The sequence below is a fragment of the Topomyia yanbarensis genome, chromosome 2 (genome assembly GCF_030247195.1).
Source record: "Topomyia yanbarensis strain Yona2022 chromosome 2, ASM3024719v1, whole genome shotgun sequence".
Taxonomy (NCBI): Eukaryota; Metazoa; Arthropoda; class Insecta; order Diptera; family Culicidae; genus Topomyia; species Topomyia yanbarensis.
In genome coordinates, this window is record NC_080671.1 from 25,660,192 (window position 1) to 25,680,687 (window position 20,496).

Sequence of the window (20,496 nt, forward strand, 5' to 3'; positions counted from 1 at the left end):
CACTTTGGTTGCTCTTAACCCTAAATTGTTGATATTTAATCCTAACATGTTATACATTTTTGGAATGGGCACATCAATACCATTCGAATGGTGATTATTTTGTGTTAATCGGAAGATTTTCTCCTGAGATATTGACCAAAAACTGCAAAAATTGCTCAAAAACACCTTTTTCAAAAAATCACAAAAACGGTTCTTTGAAAAAGAAAATGGATATGGTTTTCGTGCTCAGCGACCCAAAATTGACTTAAAAAACACCTTTTTTCTTAACTTCATGCAATTAACCCAAAATTTGTAAACTAGTGTTATCTGCATCTGCATCTTATTCTTATTGTATTGCCCATATCCAAAATCAATCCCAATTAGTTTTTTTTTCGCTACCTCACACATTACTACCTATAGGGACCATTCATAAATTACGTAACGCAAAAATTGCCCAAAATTGACTCCCCCCTCCCCCCATGTAACAAATTGTCACAAATTTCTTCATCCCCCCCTCCCCTGTTACGTAACAAATTCCTAGAAAAAATTTTTTTTTTCTTCGGTGAAAACATGTTACGTAACGATCTAGCTAACTCTCCCTCCCCCCTATGTCACAACATGTCACAACTTGTTGTACCCCCTCCCCCCCCTAAAAGCGTTACGTAATTTATGAATGGTCCCATAGTTATAGTAAATTGTATTTTTCTATCTCAGTGTGACTTCTTTACTAATGTTTTGAGCTTATTTGCATCCAATTCTAGTACTACTTCTCACACTTTATTATTTTATTAAATGCTCTCAATCCTTCACATTGTTAGTTAAAATTCATGTGAGTGCTAATAAAATGCTAAATCCTTGCTCATACTGTTCTAGTAAGTTCAATGATGGGAAAATTAGTTTTATCTGCTATAGTATAGAGATGGTCGGGTTCGGATTTTTAGACCCGAAACCGGGACCCGACCTACGGGTTTCGGGTCGGGTTCGGGTACTATAAATTTAAACTTCTCGGGTTCGTGTCGGATTCCAGGTTTTCAAGTTTGAATTTCTCGGGTTCGGGTCGGGTCCGGGTTTTTGAAATTTTAAACTTTCGGGTTCGGGTCGGGTTCGGGTTTTTCAATTTTTAAATGTTCGGGCTCGGGTCGGGTTCGGGTTTTAAAAATTTTATAATTTCGGGCTCGGGTCGGGTCCAAGTTTTTCAATTTTCAAGCTCTCCGGTTCGGGTTCGAAAAAATTAAAACCAGACCATCTCTACTATAATACTCTTTATATAGTATAAATGAATATGGTGGCATGGGGTAACCTTGCTCTATACATGTTCCTTTATATATTGTTCTGCTTCTATACCTTCTCACAATATACCACTAAACTTATAATTGATTGCTTGTATCACTTTATTTATAATAATGGTCGGAAACATTAAGTTCTAATAAAATTTTAACATTGAGATAAAATCGGACAGTTCGAAAGTTATTTGCAAAATAACCCTGCTCTGGAGTAGTATTCGGCCTTATTTCAAACTCGACCAAATGGATTTCGGCCAATGAGCATTCGGCAAACGGCATTGCCAAACAGCATTCTGCTAAAAATCTTTCAGCCGAATGACCAGTTTCGAACTCGAAACAATAATATAGCAGGTCATTTCTTCTTCTTTCCAGAAAATTCAAAAAAATGAAAATCGGTTGAAAAGTGACCGAGTAGAAAATATTTTAGTGCCAAAAGTCTTGTAAACTGATTTTTTGCTATAAGATTTTGAGGGTATATTAAGTTAATCAAACGTGGTTTTGTGTTGTATTTGACCAGACCTACAACCTTTAATACATTACTTGAAAAGTATGTTATTTTTTTTGTAGACTTATATTTGAGCATATCTAGCACGAAACCGAATAATCCTTTCTTTATTAGTCTTATACACCAACAGGCATACCAAAGCCCCAATGGTGTTGGTCTTAATAATAAACTTATTACTAACATTCAAGTCATATACACAAATAGTGGTCATACAATAATTCACAAAAACGGCAAAAAAGTCAAATGTGGTTAAAAGATTGATTAAAAAGTCTGGAAAATCGCTGACGCAGAGTTTGTCTAGACACGTTGAAATCGAAAGCTGAAGCTACCTGGTTGAAAATCCTTTGTAGACCAGTGATGGCTCCATGCAACGGTAATCGAAGCATAATGTTGTTGCGTAATGTTCGTGGTGCGACGTTTATATTAATTTGTTCTAATATAGCTGGGGCATCTATATGACCTTGCAAAGTGTCGGCGATGAACAAAGCTCTTGCTGTATTTCTTCGGAGTTCCAGTTAAATCAGCTGACACCGGTTTTCATAGCTAGATAATCGGACAGGATCTCTCCACGGCAATCTAGGGAGCGCGAAACATAAAAAGCGACGCTGTACGCTTTCAATTCTCTCAACGCCGTTATTGTAGTTTGGGCTCCACACTTCAGGGCAATATTCTAGGATTGATCGGGATAAAGCGCAGTACAGCGATTTAAGACAATAAACATTTGTAAAATTTTTGGCTATCCTGAAGATGCATCCTAGCGCTCGAGACGCTTTACCGACTGCGTAGGAGACGTGTTGTTTGAACGTAAGTTGAGAATCCAGAATCACTCCCAGGTCCTTCACGTGACTGACGCGTTCGATTTCTGTTTCTAGAAGACGGTACTTAAAATAGATCGAATCCTTTTTCCGTGAAAACGATATTACCGAGCACTTCTTCGGGTTTACATACATGCGGTTCATGGTACACCAGTTAGCAAAGGCTTGAAGCTACTGTTGGAGAAATCTGCAATCTTCAATTGTACGAATTATGCGAAAAATCTTGAGATCATCCGCGAAGGACAATCGGGGAGTCTGCAGAATTAGATGTACATCATTGAAGTATATCAGAAACATTAACGGTCCCAAGTGGCTCCCTTGAGGTATTCCTGACGTAGAAGTGAATATAGGGCCCTGGCAATCTCCTATGACAACAGCTATCTCTCGGTCTGTGAGGTAAGATCGAAACCACTGCAAAATACTACCACTTATTCCAAATCTCTCCATTTTTTCTATTGTGATATCGTGGTTTAGCTTATCAAAAGCGGCAGATAAGTCAGTGTAAACGACGTCAGTTTGAGCGTAACGTTCCATACTCTCTGTTATGTAGGATATTAAGCATAACAGGTTAGATGCAGTTGACCGCCCGGACGTGATGCCATGTTGATCGTCACTTAGGTACTGCTTGCAGTGAGCCTGAAGAGGTTCCATAATCACCAGCTCGAACAACTTCGAGACAGCGCTCAATGAAGTTATTCCACGGTAATTATTGACGTCTCGCTTATTGTCCTTTTTATGAACTGGGAACATGTTCGCTGATTTCCAGCAAGATGGAAAAATACCTCTAGTAATAGATGCTCTAAAGATCTAAAGAAGCGGAGCAACCAAAACTTCGATGTGCCTTTTCAGTATCGCGGAGGGAAGCCCGTCGGGTCCCGGATTGAAAGATGACTTAAGTCGAGAGGAAGCTCTGGTAATCATCGTTGCATTAAAATCGATAGCACCCAGAGTGTGACCCACAAGTGGAGCTCTGTTAGCAGCGAGTTCGATTTGCTCAATAGTTAGTGCCTCATCTGTGAATACATTCGCGAATTTTTCCGAGAAAAGTGAACATATGTCTCGAGATGTGGTAGCTTTGTTCCCATTGAAAGTCATAGACGACGGCAGTCCTGATTCCTTGCGCTGCTCGTTCACATATTTCCAGAAACGTTTAGGATGCGACTTGAGATTACGCTGAATATTTTGCTGATATCGATAGAAACAGTGTTGACTGGCTCGTTTGTACGCATGGTTGAGACTGACTTGATAGTCTCTGAGTGATATTGTGCGATACTTGGTAAACCACCGCAGGGCAGCTCTTTTTATAGACTTCAGCCGTCGCAGAGTATTCGTTTGCCATGGAGGGCCGGTTTGTCGATGGTGAACTTTCTTTGGAACATGCCTGTCAATAGCGTACACCAGAACGTTTGAAAAGGTTTGAACTGCGGTTTCGACATCTTCGGGGTCCAGAATATTTTTTCCCAATCGATAGTGGAAAGAAGGTCTGCGATACTGCGATGATCAGCTTTACGGAAATTGTAGGAGACAGAAAGCGGTAATATATCGAAGTCATGCACCACAGAGCTATCAATCGTGGCGATCAGTGGAGGATGATGTGCCACTGGTTTTACTAGGGGAGAGGGAGCCTTCATTATTGATGTGGCGGAAACCTGGTCGCTGACAAAACAAAGATCGAGATGGCGGCTATTCTCATTGGCAATAGGATTGATTTGTACTAACGTGGCTGAGCTATAGCTATCAAGTAGCCTCACTGCACATGGGTGGAGAACTGAATGGTCCGAATCCGGATAAAGAAATCCATTACGGGAAGATTTCCATGAAATGCTAGGAGGATTTGTAGTAAAAACTGAGCTGCAGTGTGCTTCAACGTATTCGGTGTCACGAGCGCGGTCGGGTGGAACATACAACGCACACAAGTACAACTTACGGTCGCCAAGCTCGATAATCGTCCAAACCTACTCTAGACAATCCCAAGAAGTGTTCTCGACGATTCTTGCCTTCAAGCTGGTTTTAACCGCTACTAATACTCCGCCTCCGGTGGATTTTCGGCTGTTGCTAGGGCTCCGGTCACAGCGAAACACCTCGTATTCAGTACCAAACACCTGACTGGAAAATGATTCAATCCCTTTGCATGTTTGTTTTATTATAGCTTCGGAGCATTTCTGATTGTCTTCAGAAATTGTGGTATTTGCAGTAGCAGGGCCGGAAAATAGCGTGGGTAGTATGGGTAGTACTACCAGAGACTAATCGAGACTATCAACTCATGAAGAAAAGCTCAAAATTTTATGGCTCACGGTGTACTAGATCTTTTGAAATAGTAGAAGGAGCACGGTCCCTTCAGTTGTCCCAATCTTGTCCAGCCAATCTTATGATCCGCGTTTCTATCAGGCCCGTAAAGTTGGTAGCAGTTGCTAAATGATCGTTGCTAGGATTCTCGCTGTATGCATATGTTGTTGTTGTTGTTTCAAGTAACCAATCTATAAACATCTGTCAGAAAAAATCGGCTTATTTCCAATAAAGAAAACCAAAGCATAGTGGATTATCAGCGCGTTTTCCGTTTGTCATTTCAGGGGACCCTCTAGTACTACATGAGTTAAAACCTCTTGAGCCATGAGAAACTCGCGAGTCCGTCGTCTCAATTAGTCTCTGGTACTACCTCCTCGAAAATAACCGAGGGAGGAGTTACCCACTCCAAAGTTTTCAACAACAAACCAAAACCTGAGAAAAACCGCGTATGTCTCGAGCACAAAATGCGTGTCTGAAATTCTCGATGTACAACAATTTCATTTTTTCATTCAAATATAAATTTCTTTGCTTCACAATTTAAATTATTTGAGAATATGGGATAATAATTAGGATTTGTTTGCAATTATTTTTTATATTAATACTAAGGGAAATGTATTTTGATACATCTATATCTTAAAACAAGGAATATAGATCGACATATAAAAAATTAATTCAATTTCGTTTAGACTAAAGGATGCTGTTGGAAATATTTTTTAAAGACTAGTTATACTTTTTGTAATTTTTCAACAAGAACTATTATTTGATTAACATTTGAAATAAGCCGAAACACTATTAGGCTTTTTATAAGGAATGCAAAAGACATACACAAAAGGGATTGTTTCCAACATCAGAGTAGCAGATACCAAATAAGAGAAAGCGAAGAGAGGACGGACGAGAAGACGGGGAAAAAAGAAATTAAACTTGTAGTTTTTTGGCAAACTGTCAGGACGTCATGAACCGAATCGCCGACAAGCCTTTTTGGATCCGCTGGGAGCTCCTTTGGGACCAGATTTCTAGGCAGCTATTAGCATATCAAGAAAAAAATAACTATATTTCAATATTTATCGCGTTGAAAAAGATGTTTTTGAGAGACATATAGGAGCGATCGAGGATATCCATCACATTTCGGACTGGAACGAGGCCCAAGGGATTCGTTTAACGAAGATCTGGCACTAGAACAATAGGCGCATGACTGGACAACATGTTAAATGTTGTGACAACTGTCACCACAGAAACCGCTCTCCACGACCCCAATAAGCCGGAGATGCGCATTCAACGTATAATGATTGAACAACACCCGAGATATCACCCGCAGTCACGATCTTCATTAATCGCGTTGAACCATGGTTTGTTGATACCTTTGGGATTACAAAAATTTCATCGTTCCACGAAATTTGCCGGATTTCGAGCGTCCTACGACAAGCAATACTTAAAAACGATCTTTCGTAAATATCACCTTCTAATGCGCCCGCCTTCTCATTACCCGGGATGGAGCAATGCGAAAGAACTCAAGCTAAAGTAATCTGGTATAATTTTCAGACGAAGCACCCAGTAACCCCATGTTTTCCCCGGGTAATACAAAGAGTGCTGCCCATGTACCACCGAATGGAGAGCCTTCTTGGAACTGTAACGATGTGGGCATGGTCGTTGATAGGTAAATTCAAAAGCCATCAGTTTTGTTGGGAGAAACTTTGTAAAGCAGCCTTTTTTGCCATTATCCTCACCACTACTGTCATAATAATAGAAACGATGCATAGCTGTGATCATTGGACGAACGTTGCGGTGATATGCGCACTACAATGCTTAGCGCGAGCATCTTTGCGGTCAGATAAATTTGTGTGTTTGAAGAACAATCATTACGTTTGTATACAGTATTATCATTTCAATGCCAAACGTCTATTGTTAGAATGTGAACTGGATCTACATGGAATTCTGTTGTCGCCGAAAAAGATCCATGAATCCGTGTATTCTGATCAAGGGTTGCATCGACGACATAACGTAGGGCCTAGCCACCAGACGAAACATTACTTTCTTGTAGATCCGTCGACGAACCGGTGCCAGTAACCGCGTTTTTCAGCTTTCATCAAGTTTTTCAATTGCGTTTCTATCGTCGCGCATATTCGGAAAAAATCGGACGATCCGATGTTCAAAAAGTCCTTATAAGACCATTTCGCGTTCAATTCTGTGCAGTATCTGTTCGCGCGATGTACTCGTTTCGTCTGATCTTAAATCGCAGTGTCGAGAATCAAGACAGCCAAAACCTTGTACGGTTCCACAGGAGAAATTTCTTGTTTTGGAACTAGAGAGCGTGTAGCTCTTTCAATAAATTGACGCACTAATTTTAGCATGGTCGAGTACAATGATAAATCTAACGCGCTTGAGTGTTAGATTTATAGACATGGACAATAGACCTATTGAAATTGTTGCAAACATCATGCAGTAAGATAGATCGGTTTTTATCATGAAGACAACCCCATGGCATACCGTGAGAGTTGAAGTCTTCTAGAACCAGTTGAGGTGCGATGTATATGGAAACGATGCCAATAAGTCTCTACTTTTGATTCGGGCTTGATAAGCGATAACTTCAATACCCGGTACAGAATAGCACATTGTAATCCCCAACAGCACTCCTCCATAGTGTTTCCTCGGCCTGACAAGTAATGTTGAAATTGTGAAAGAGCTACGTGGAACGTTAACCAGATTTTCCACAATACAAATGCATTGTGTAAAACATGGGAAAAATATATGGACTGCAAAATAGAGACACTTTGATGTCCCGTGTGGAAATTACTGCTAGTTTCTAAGATTTCCGAGATCATGAGCCACTTTCTTCTGTTTTGTAACAGCACCTTTCAAAATGCTTCACAATTAAGCCTCCGGTCAGAGACTACACCATCGATTTCTACTTCCGGGTTGGTACGTAGACAAGATACTTCCTCGTACACGGCCGAGTGTTGTTTAATTAGATCACGCATATGTTAAATGGTTTATTTGTGCCATCGGAGAAATATTCAAGACGACCTCCATTGAGCCTGAGGGGTTGTCGGTCATCGGAAATACCTTCCCATTAGTCAACTGTATCACGCGGGCTTCAGTATCCGCGAAAATAATCTTTTATCGATGGGAACGGAAAATTAATGCAACGAAATTTAATAGAATGGAGTTATTGGTACTTAGCTGTGGAACATTTGTAGTATCCGTAATCAAAAAACACATTTCCGTTGCCGTCGTACAACCAGCTAGCATAGGGTCAGCTATTACCTGCAAATTTTCATTTTCACTTGCACACGCCACGTCTGAACTTTCGTCACTACGTGTAGAAATCACTCCGAATCTTACTACCCACTCGGGAGGAAAGCGTTCGACCGGCTATGTGCAGTAGAGTTGTTCTTCTTGCTTTTGGTTTTGCTCTATTAGAATAATAACGATCTCTCTTTCTTGTTCAGAACCAAAGCTATTAGGATAGGTAATATGTTCACTTGAGAACTTCATACAAAATCAATTTGAAATTGGACAAAAAGCGTTTTCAACGCTGTGCTCTCGCTGGTTGTATGTATTCGAGAAAAATCTGGCTAGGAGCCGAATGATTGCAGAGCATATAGGTCAGTAAGCGGCACTGAAATTTGTAAGTAGTCAAGAGCAGACTTCAGTATGACTAAAAGAATGGAGAAGTAACGGAAAAAGCACTTGCGGTAATTATTGACTGGTCACGATTGTCACAGAAACGAAAGACTTTCTATCTATTTACACTAGTCCAGAACTAAAATATGGAGTCTTATTTGAAGCCCATAATTCTGTCCGAACATCAGAAATAAGCAGTTATACGAAGCAACCAAGTACGGGATCAGAATGTTCTGCGAGAAATAAGAAATAACTGTAAATCAGCTGGATGATTTAAAATTCCCAATTACCGAGAAATGCCTCTGAATTCCGTATACAAAGTACAGCTATGAATGTAACCATCTGCAAATTATTCGCGAAAACCAAAGTGGATTTCGTGAAGGACGATTTCTGGCACATGGAACACGGTACCACTGATTAAACTCGTGATACTATGATTGACTATAGCCCAAAAATTCGAACATCTATCAACAATTTTGGAAGAAAGCTAAAAATCTATCTACTCTCATTCACTTGACAACATCAAATGTAAAATTTGTCAAACTCCCACTTACCAACGATTCCTTCTCGTGCCTAGACACATCCTGCCCTAACTTCAGATCCGCGGAGATCCGCATGTTTTCCAGCACCGTTAGCAACGTTTGCAGCTGGTCCACCTGAGTGATGTAGCAGGTCATCCGCCGGAAGCTGTTCAGATTCCGAATTCGTCCGTTGACGTACACCGCTCCGTCGACCCCGGTCCGCCGGTATCCGGACAGCACGTCCAGCAGAGTCGACTTGCCCGCTCCCGACGGTCCCATAATTGCGATTAGCTGAGATCCGGGAAATTTTCCATTGATGTTGTGCAGGATCTCCTTCTGACCTGTGTGGGAGAAGAAGAATAAAATAATCAGCAATTGTTTTTCTTGTAGTCAGTTGACTGCAACTGAATGGAATTCGCATCCGCTCTGATGGCGACCAATGAAATTTGTTTTCGATATCTTATCAATGAAAAGTGCACGTTGCAGCCTGTTCCCTACTGAAGTGGAATTCGCTCCTGTGCAAAGGTCATTCTGGAGGAAGTGTTAGTATTCATCATCGCCATAACGATAGTTTGCTGATTTGATTAGAAAATAGTTGACAAATATGAAGTGTGTTCTATTCCCGCACATATTAAACTTGTAAATCATATTCCTACTCACTCCTATTGGTTACGTTACGGCAAGTGGAAAACGTTCCGCCAATAGAATAGGCGAGCCCTTTCCACTTGAGATCCGGCAACAAGTAGAACGAACTTTGCTCGATTGGGTCAAATCGAGTGGCAGTAGTTGCTGTTGTTATTCAAATAATACAAATTTATAATCAGAACCTAATAACACAAACTAGTCCGTCCGCGCGCTTCGGCATTAGGGCAGAGTGGCTAGAAGGGAAGCGACTGTTGACTGATAAGCTTCGAGGTTGACAAGCTGTTTTCAAACGAGGCAGGAGGCAAAAACTAGCCTAACTTGTTTTCGCAAGTTAACGGATAGTAAACAACGGTTTGAATCGTATGTACATCGTTTCCTTGAGCATTATTGCTATTTCCCAGAAATTGAGCAGTTATTCTAAGCTGGATCATGCGTCAATTATGTTACGTTCCGAAAGATAGTATCAAATGGGACAATAGATCAAAAACCAAAAGTATTCCCAAAACCTAATTATTCTCAATTGAGTCGATCAAAAATCATATTTTCAAACTTGAGTCACCATTAAAACGTTTCCGATCCTTGCTTACGACTGGCAAGATTAGCAATCTACGGAACGAATATTATTAGCATTTAATGGCATAAATATTCGGTTATTGCCTTGTTCGTAAGCATGCGGAACGGAGTGATTTTGATAAAGTCCTTCGTGAATCGAAGTATTAATCCACACAATTCAACAGGTACTGCTACATCATATGTAATTTTCCATTCTCTTCAATTTGGGAATTTATATTACAATTCTTGAATAGATTCAAGGTCTAATTAATAAATCTTATTAACAAATTTTAAGATCCTTCAAATGACAAAAGTGATTGACGTTTCCACGAACAAAAATCTTTTACTGCCGATTATCACCAAACAACAATCATATATCAATATCTAATTTGCCTCAAAAACCACCCTTATCGGCAAGGCTTTCCGAAATCTTATCGTGCGTATAGCACGGGTTGCCTGAAAACAACACAATCTCGAAGGAAGGCTTAGTAATGCTTCGTCAAGGCACCTTCTCACCTCTTGGTAAAGTAACCACGATAAGATTTCATCGAAGCCAACAAGAAATGGCAAGCACATACAGCATTTCCACCATGCAACTGATCTTGAAAAATGACGCGTTCCGATTTCAAAGGTTGATTTTTAGCAGGTCTGTCACTAACCAGAGAAAGGGATTAGTATTTGTGGGTTTAAAATAGCAGAAAATTGAAATATTTATCAACGTGACGTGAGTCGGCTCAAACCTGTGGGAATTTCCCAGGGTTAGTAGAGATGTTCGTTAATTGGCGGGGTGGTGCGGGGGAGCGCTATCTATGCCCCCAGCAAGCTTACGAACTCTTCCGGCATGTGCAATCAGCGATGCCAAGTTGATTGAATCGAAATCCGGCATACGCTATCTTACAAAAAAAAAGCTTTCTTGTTTCAAGCTCCTGTGCTATTTGAAATTGATTCATGTTACATTTATTTAAGGATCACTTCATTTCAAGTAGTTTGCGAAACTGTAGTAGAAAACTGTGACAGTAAATCAAATGAATAATCACAATGATAAATTTTAATATTTACCAATTAGGAAAACAATGAAACTCCTGGAAAAATGCTAACTTAACACCTTCAACTTATAAAAAGTCACTCGATACTCCCAACTGAAATATATCAGGAATAAATTAATTTTTTTGCTGACATAATTCCTGGGATTCTAATAGGGGCACTGACTAGACAATGCAAACTCATTTATCACATGGATATTATTCAGTGGGTGAGTATTATTCGTGTGATCTTTTTGAATCCGATTACAGAACCTCATATCATTTGATAAGTTACTATCCGACATTAATGCAATTACACATCTGGATTTTTAGCTCTTCCCATACATGGATAGGAAGCTAAACCTCAAGGCAATGGCGTAGCCAAGGGTTTTGGGGGTTAAAGCCCCTCCCTCCCAAAGCAAAATTAATTGGATTGATACTGACGAATTCAACTAAATATTCCACAAAATATTTTGGGAAAAATATTCTCCGATCACTACATTGAGAACCGTATTTAAAGCATCATGAGGACTTTTGGAAAATTGTGGGAAGGGGATCTTGTAACTTATTTCTTATCCGAAATCCCATAGTTGTCAAAAATAAAATAAAATAACTGTCTGAATAATTTATGAGCTCATTTTTGGAAAAATGCTCCAAAATATGGTTTAGAGACAATTTTTCGAATGGGAAGCTAAGTTTGAATAGGTTGATTGTCTATAAAAAAACTTACTCACCGAAAACTTGCATACATTTCAACATTTGCTGAAAATGTATCTTGTTAGATTGCGTAGAGTTTAGACAAAAATTCAATATGGTTAATACCAAAAATAACATTTCGGAAACTATTTGGAAGTTGCTGATGAATGACGTTTACAGTTTGTCTCTAGCAGGGCAGCATCGGTTTTTATGAGCATTTGATTTTTGATGTATTCTAAACTATATGAATAGTCTCTAAGCAGGATGGGAATTAATAAATATTTCAATATATGTCAAGTTAGTGGCTATTAATGGTGTATATTTGAGTGCTGAGTTGAATGACGTACTAAAATTTCGTGTACTAGGTACTAGAACTCGTTGTCAAGTTGTGAGCTTGAATAATAAAGAAAAGTAAAATCAATGCTCGATAAATGTTTAACGGTCTCGATCATATTCATTCGAAACTGCCTAATTTCTATGTTAAGTAACATTGAGAATTTCAAAACGTAAAACTGTTCATCTTCTCATAAAATACTTTTGGCAGTTAATCCTCCTAAAAGTAATTATAGAGAATATACTCTTCAAGCGAATTTGGATCGAGACTTAAAGTCTCCAGCAAAATTTTCGAAAATGCTATTGCAAACAACTTTGTCGACTATTCAGAGTATCGAAATATAGTAGTAGAAAACCTTTACAGCAAGTTATTCTAATATTACTGTATTTGATAAAGCTCTTCTGCGGTTAATAAACAATAAATTCACATTGCATTCAAGGTATGAGTCTCCGAAGCTTACAAAAAAGATATATTTAAAAAAACTAGCTTTAAAAAATTCCCAAATATTAAACGGACAAGGGGTTTGCCCAGACACACAAAGAGTGTTTCCGTTTTTTGGAGCTAGCATCAATTCGGCGCTAGCTTAGTCCTATCACTAAGTTAGTGTCAGATTCTGATGAGATGAACTCGAAACGCAAATTCCATAACTAATTTAGTTACAGGTTTTGTGTTCTCAACTCGCGGGTGTACCCCATATGGCATAATGGATGTTTGGCATAACGGGTTTGGCATAAAGACGTTTGGCATAATGGACATTTGGCATAATGCTTATTGAGAGGTAGGGACATTTGGCATAATGGACGTTTGGCATAATGGACATTTGGCATAATACCTGGACATTTGGCATAATACCTATTGGGGGGGTAAAGGGACATTTGGCATAATGGACATTTGGCATAAAATGGCATAATATTTATTGGGAAGTGAATCCAAAATTATCAAAATCAATTTCTGTCATATATACGATGTTTTATTTCGTAGTTTGGAATCAACTCAAAAAATATTTTTCATTTTGCATAAATTACGCAATCTATAAGTATTTAGAAGGATCGTCGAAAAAGGACTAAATATAGGCACATTTACACACATTATTCTTAATGGGTTAAAAGGGTCCTTTGGATTACGTGGTGTAAATTCAGCAAGTAAGACTTCCGTTTTTTGAATAAAACTTGAATAAAGAGTAACATGTACGACAGAATACAGATGTATAATTGTGTTATTTGTAAAGAAGGCTGCATCGCTATGCTTTTCATATAATACTTAATTACTATTATGCACAGAATTGTGATGCACCCTACTTTACATTATATATGGAGCATTTCACATAAAATTTACCACCCCAAATTTTGTTTACCATTTTTTTTCGATTTGGCTGTCTAAAATATTTGACACGCATTTTTTTTCTTTCAAATAGTAGTAATTTGCTTTAATTTTTTTAAATACTTTTATTAAATCGCCAATACTGCAATAACTGAAGAAGATATTAAAAATAGTTGAAAACATGAAATGTGTGCTTTTCTCAGTTTTCGAATGAAGTTTATTAAAAATTATCATGCTGCTTATTTAATGTAAAATATAGAAAAGTTGGATGACTTTTTTTTCTCTTAAAATATTTTTCTTAACGCCTTTAACATTTTGGAAAGAACATTTGAGTATTTTCGGCGTTATGAATTTTTCAGTCGAACCCTGCGCGCGCGAAGCATACCACCACACTCTTCGCTAACACGCGGGTTTGGGTGCAAGAGTTTCTACACGCCAGCGCGTGCGAAGCGCATGGAGGAACCTTTCGTGCGCGCAATATGTATACTATTCTGTGCATATTAATAAATAAATAGTATATGAAAAGTATAGTGATTCGCCCTTCTTTACAAAGAACGCAATTATACTTCTGTATTCTACTGTAGTACTGTACAATGTACAGTTTACATGTTACTCATTATTCAAGCTATCGAATTACGGAAATTTCACTTGCTAAATTTACATCACGTAATCCAAAGGACCCTTTTAACCTATTAAAAATATGTTCAAATGTGCCTATCTCTAATCATTTTTTCTTTGCGATCCATCTAACTACTTACAGATTGCGTGATTCATACAATATGAAAAATATTTATTTTCTGTTGATAACAAAACAAGTAACAAAATAAAACATCATATATATGACGAAAATTGATTATGATAATTTTGGATTCACTCCCCAATAAGTATTATACCAAATGTCCATTATGCCAAATGTCCCTTTACCCCCCAATAGGTATTATGCCAAATGTCCATTATGCCAAACGTCTTTATGCCAAACCCGTTATGCCAAACGTCCATTATGCCATATGGGGTACACCCCACTTTGAAAGATCGCAATTTTTGACTTCATTGACATATTATACAAGAAAATAATCTATAGAGGTTTGAAAACTGTTTCATGCTGATTCTTTTTGTTTGTAGACTGTAATGACATCTGAATTTTAAATAATTTATCAAACTCATACTAAATTTCAACATTTTTAACATTTACGATTCTCACCAAAACTCCCTCCAAACCAAATTTTTGGCTACGCCACTGCCTCAAGGATATGTTAGTGTTGCTAACCCAAGTGGAGTAAAAAGATATAGGCTTTATCAGTCAAACTTTACACAATTTACAAACCAAACCAATTTTCAAAATGACGAGATAAAACCGTGATCCGTTTTATTTTCATAAACACATCTGTGATCAGTGCAATAAAATTACACATGAGTTTCGAAATTCATCGACATGTAAAATTAAAATCACGCTTCAAAACCTATTTTAATCCGCAGCGCGGTGCAATAGTACTTTTCTTATTTATCCCAACAATGATTCATTCGCTGGTTATGTTCAATATAATTGAGGAAATGTCTATTACACTCTTATAACTCTTGGCATATATATATATATATATATATATATATATATATATATATATATATATATATATATATATATATATATATATATATATATATATATATATATATATATATATATATATATATATATATATATATATATATATATATATATATATATATATATATATATATATATATATATATATATATATATATATATATATATATATATATATATATATATATATATATATATATATATATATATAAGCACACGATTGCCACGAACCTGATGTGTAACTTGTCGACGCTGACACGCTTGAAACAAAAAATATAATATTTAATCAACTTAATCAACAAAAGTTCAATATTGTTTGCATGTTAACATTTTTTAAAATGCTGAGTGGATGGGAGGGTTATTAATGGTATACTCGAGGAAGAATCGTAAACCATATAATTTATTTGGATGATGGGGGTGCACCTCCCAAACGCATACTATACCTTCTCTTTGAGACTAAGTTAGTGAACATTGGTTCGGTCATCGCCGAAGAACCCATGACACTTTAGTTCTGGAATATGCCTGAAACCAGGGAAAATCACATCAGTGATTTAGACCTGCAAATCGAAGTATTTTTATGTCCATTTCGATAGACTTGAACCTCTGGGTTATTACGATTGTACCGATTTAAATAGGCAATTTCTATGCGATCGAAGTAATCAATCCGTAATTCCGGAACAAAAAGTTGCCGGCTGGGATCCACTAGGAGTCTATTTTTGACCGGACGAAACCAGCCTAGAAGCCTTGCGGCATCCGGCGAGTTGAAGTGTCTCAACCAAAAATTTCCATAAAAGAAACTTATGTGCTAGAAAGCTGTTTAGTCCCGTCTTCGTAGCTTTAAACAAAATGGCATGACAAATCCACGTGAAATGCCTCATGCATGTATACTTGCGAATAGTGCTATTGATGTATGTATTATATCCGACTTTACCATTCGCGAAATTTGTGCTGCCACAGTCAATATGACTGTTGATAACACATATAGCAAATACGTCTATTGTTCGGAATATTTGCCGCACAATGAACCATCACCTTCTGATGCTTTCGAATAGGTTGTATCATTCTATAGCAGAAATGCGTTTCCTCTCATAAACGGCAGCGATTCAAGTGTCCATCACATAATGTGGGGACAACTCAGATTTCAATTTGAAAGGCAATGAATTGGTGGAATACTTAGGCAGTACACCAAATTCTTTTTTTGCACGGGGGATGCGTTCCGTGCAAAAAAAAACCGTGTAAAAAAAATCCGTGCTATTTCGAGAAACCGTGCAAAAAAAAATCCGTGCTATTTCGAAAAACCGTGTAAAAAAAATCCGTGTTATTTTGAGAAACCGTGCAAAAGAAATCTGTGCTATTTTGAGAAACCGTGCAAAAAAAATCCGTGTTATTTTGAGAAACCGTGTAAAAAAAATCTGAATTTTTTTATTAACAGCTATTTGGTTATCGTACTTAACAATGAATACTGTTGGACATTTTAAATGCACAAGGGGGCTGTCAATGTGCCCAGTAGAAGTTTTTTAATTTTTCGAGGAGGTTTTTTTAGAAATATGTAAATTTGTTTATTCGTTAAAAGAAGTTATTGTCCGTTGAAAAGCAATAGTTAAAAAGATAAAATGTTTCAACTATTTAGAGTTTGTTAACTTTTTGTAGATTACACTGTGCTACAGCGATTTTAAATTTTTAAAATGAACTAGTATAGCAAATGCGATACAAAGTAATGTACACACGAAATTTTGAAGCAAAAAAACATTTTTTTGGAACCTTTGTCACAACAAAATTAGCTACGTTGTCATTTTCAGCCGATTTTCGGTTTTGTAACATTTTTTGAACGAAGAAAACTAGACCTTTCGAACAGTATGCGGTCATATACAGTTTGGTACGAAACATTGTTCGATTCTGGGACAACAATATCAAAATTGTCATTTTTTGCGATTTTTTCATGTAAATGGTTATCTTCTCATTAAAAGAATTTTCATGAAAAGTAAAAAAAATCATTGTGATACAAAGACTCTCTTGCGCAATTGAAATGTCAGAAATTGTCAATTTTCAACGGCCTATTGATTGGCTTTTACTTAATTAAATACTCTTTCCTGATAAGAGGCAGCAATTGCCATTTTGCAATGTTGACAGACCCCTTCTTTGCAATTAAAATTTCCAAAACTGCACTTTGATGAAAAATTATTTCCTGCAAAGCTGAAAATTCGCTACTTTACACTTAGCGAATCTAGGTTTGTTAACGACTGCATCCTGTGCCTGGGTGGATATCGGTCCGTCCCGCGAGGCAAACTTTGCAAAATCGTACGAAATGGCGACTATCTGCCAATTAAACACCGATCTTTAGGAGGACGATAAAGTTTTGTGCATGTGTGTCTCAAAAAGTGTGATGTCCTCTAATTTGTCTAATACTGAAAAATTTTCTCCTGTCAGTGCGTTTGAGTCGTCTGTATCTATACTAAACCAATTTAGAATTAGAACCGCCTTTTGTCTTGTACCTATTCTTTTCTTTCGTCTCCTAGGTCTGAAGCGGATCAATCGACTATTAATAAATATGATAAAAGATGCCAGCAGTATTGGCCCTTATTCGCAAATACTTTATACACTACAACTGTGCTATATTTCTTCTCGATCTTATAACAGAATTTGAAAATTTCTGTTCTAAATAGTCGATATTGGTAGTTGTTATGATGTACCAATAAGCTAGAGTAGTGACAATATTTTTCAGTTCCACAGATACAATCTCCCTTTATTGGATACTTCAGAGTTATTCGCATCTGCTCTCGGAGACCACCAATCCTCCAAACGACTCAATCTGCTCGAACCGAATGCACATTTATACCACTGAGCATTCAACTCGAGCATATCACACCGAGAAAGCGATTTGTTATTTCCAAGAACCAAAGCTCGAGTGAAACAATCAACATTCTCGTAGGTGCCAGTCCTGCACATCTTCTTGGAACCAGCTAACATATCCAAGCTCGACAGCTAGCAGAATTCACATATATCTCCACCCAAGCGAAGTGATCAGTTCACTTGTAAATAGGACCACTCATCCACAAACCAGTCATGAACACATCCGTACCAATGAGAATTGATCATACCAGACGAAGGCCACAGGTCCAGCACCAACTTGTCCCATCTCAGTAAAAAAATAGACTTGTGCCTGTCCCTAACTCTTTGAAAGCTCTATTTAATCAGAGATCACTAATGGGTTGGTAAAAAGAAACATCAGTCGTTATCTACTCAGACCAAACAATACGTATTGCGTATCCCTGCATATTAAAATCTCCGCTATCAGTTTCTAGCTTATCAAACTGAACAAGCAAAATTAATATACTTTGTGTAGTGGCACTACACTTGGCCATATACCAATTGCTCCATTGCCAATGCGATGTGATATATGAATCTGAATATTATTTGATGATATCTAAAAAGCATACAATCCTAGAAAAACCATTGCCCAACATTATTGATTTTCAACTACCATAACTTGAATTTTGAATAACAACTCATTTCCTAAAATTGAAAAATACGCGATTTTTACACATTGGCAGATCATCCCCATTTGCATTGCAAATATCCAATGCCATTTATTTTCATCTGCCGTTACTAAATGCCTATTAATTTTTTTTGCCCGGTTTCTCGAAATAACACGGATTTTTTTTGCACGGTTTCTCGAAATAGCACGGATTTTTTTTGCACGGTTTCTCAAAATAACACGGATTTTTTTTTGCACGGTTTCTCAAAATAACACGGATTTTTTTTGCACGGATTCTCGAAATAACACGGATTTTTTTTACACGGTTTTTTTTCACGGGATGATCAAATCATTAAACTTGTATATCGAAATAGGTATTTTATACATAAAAATCGTATTATTTTGCAAAACCGTGCAAAAAAAGTCGTGCAAAAAAAACCGTGCAAAAAAAGTGCGTGCAAAAACAGAATCCGGTGTATACATTTTCATATCCTTGACAAAGAAATTCGCCCGACATTTGCACAATCTAACAGAGAAAAGTTGTCAGATAAAACTCTCTGATCTGACAGTATTGCGCATGAGTTGCCAAACTGGCTCGTACGTAAATACTTCATCTTTTAGCATTTAAACGTCTCCCTAAATATCGTTACATATCGTACTCCTCAACCTGTGAACAAGGACCTCTGCCAAGAGGACTTGGAGACTAGGTTTTACGGGTATTTCCAACGATTGAGGCTTGTTCGTTTCCAATTATGCGTGCTTCTAGAGGAACACCTTGTTGAAATGCCGAAATTGCTAGACTCAAAAAGCTATTTGGATACTAGTCCGGCCAAGATGAAGTACTTAATTGTCTTTTGGACACACACTTTCCAAACTCTACGGAGCCATCACAGACGACTACTCTAGAGTTCGTTTCAAGTAGATCTGATTCTTGGGCATTTGCTCGTATAGTTATGGCAACTGAATCGATTAAATGGGCGCTTGAAAGTTTCTACGGGAAATATGGATAAAGTACAAGATTCGTTCTTTGGCTGCATCCGAACATGCCAACCATTGCACAATGGGAAAAAACGAAGAAAAAAATATATTTAAATCAGTAACTTTGAAACACCTCATCGGAACATCATCACTTGTACCATTTTTGGAAGAACAAAATCTGAGAATTCAAATGGCTTCATTCTTAAATTGTGCAATATACGGGAAGTTTGGGTTTTGAGGTATTTAAACCCCAAAATAACCTATTTTTTAATAAAAAAAAACCTGTTTAATTCCACCTAGCGGTGCAATTGTGCCTTTCTCATTTCTCTAAACTATGGCACGGAGGCTTTTTATGTTCAACATAATTGTGGAAATGTCCATTACATTCTTAGTACACTTTGCACTTATACACAATGGCATGCCAGCCACGAACTTGATGAGCTACGTGTCGACGGTGAAACACTTGAAACAAAAAAATATCATACTCCATTAGCCTAATCAGCATTAGATCAATGCTATCTGCTTGCTAACTCATTTTGTCATGCGGGGGTGGGTATGTGAGGAGGGCGAAAGTCCCATGAACGAACGACTCCCCAGCTTAAATTGGTATGCTTTGTGATATAGTGGTGGTTTGAAGATGATGGGGTTGAAAGGGAGGGGTATGAGGGCTGGATGGCGTGGTGGTCTGAGGGGTGATTTAAGGAGATTTTTAAAGGAGGGGAGAGAACAGTAGAGGGGGGGTGTAACCCCTCTCCATAAACCATCAACTACGCCCCTGTTAAAATCCAGAAACCTTATGCGAGTCGAAAAAAAAATTTGCTGGGATTAGGTTGACGTTTTTCAGAGTGATTGCATAAC

At 37.7% G+C, this 20,496-nt stretch overlaps 1 protein-coding gene across 1 annotated transcript in view; it reads right to left on the reverse strand.

Annotated features, from left to right (window-relative positions):
* Window positions 1-20,496, reverse strand: part of LOC131678914 (ATP-binding cassette subfamily G member 4) — a 54,724-nt gene that overhangs the window by 12,100 nt on the left and 22,128 nt on the right. Inside the window, exon 2 of the mRNA XM_058959348.1 lies at window positions 9,044-9,351. Within this exon, the coding sequence (XP_058815331.1) occupies window positions 9,044-9,351 (308 nt within the window). The remainder of the gene's footprint in view (window positions 1-9,043; window positions 9,352-20,496) is intronic.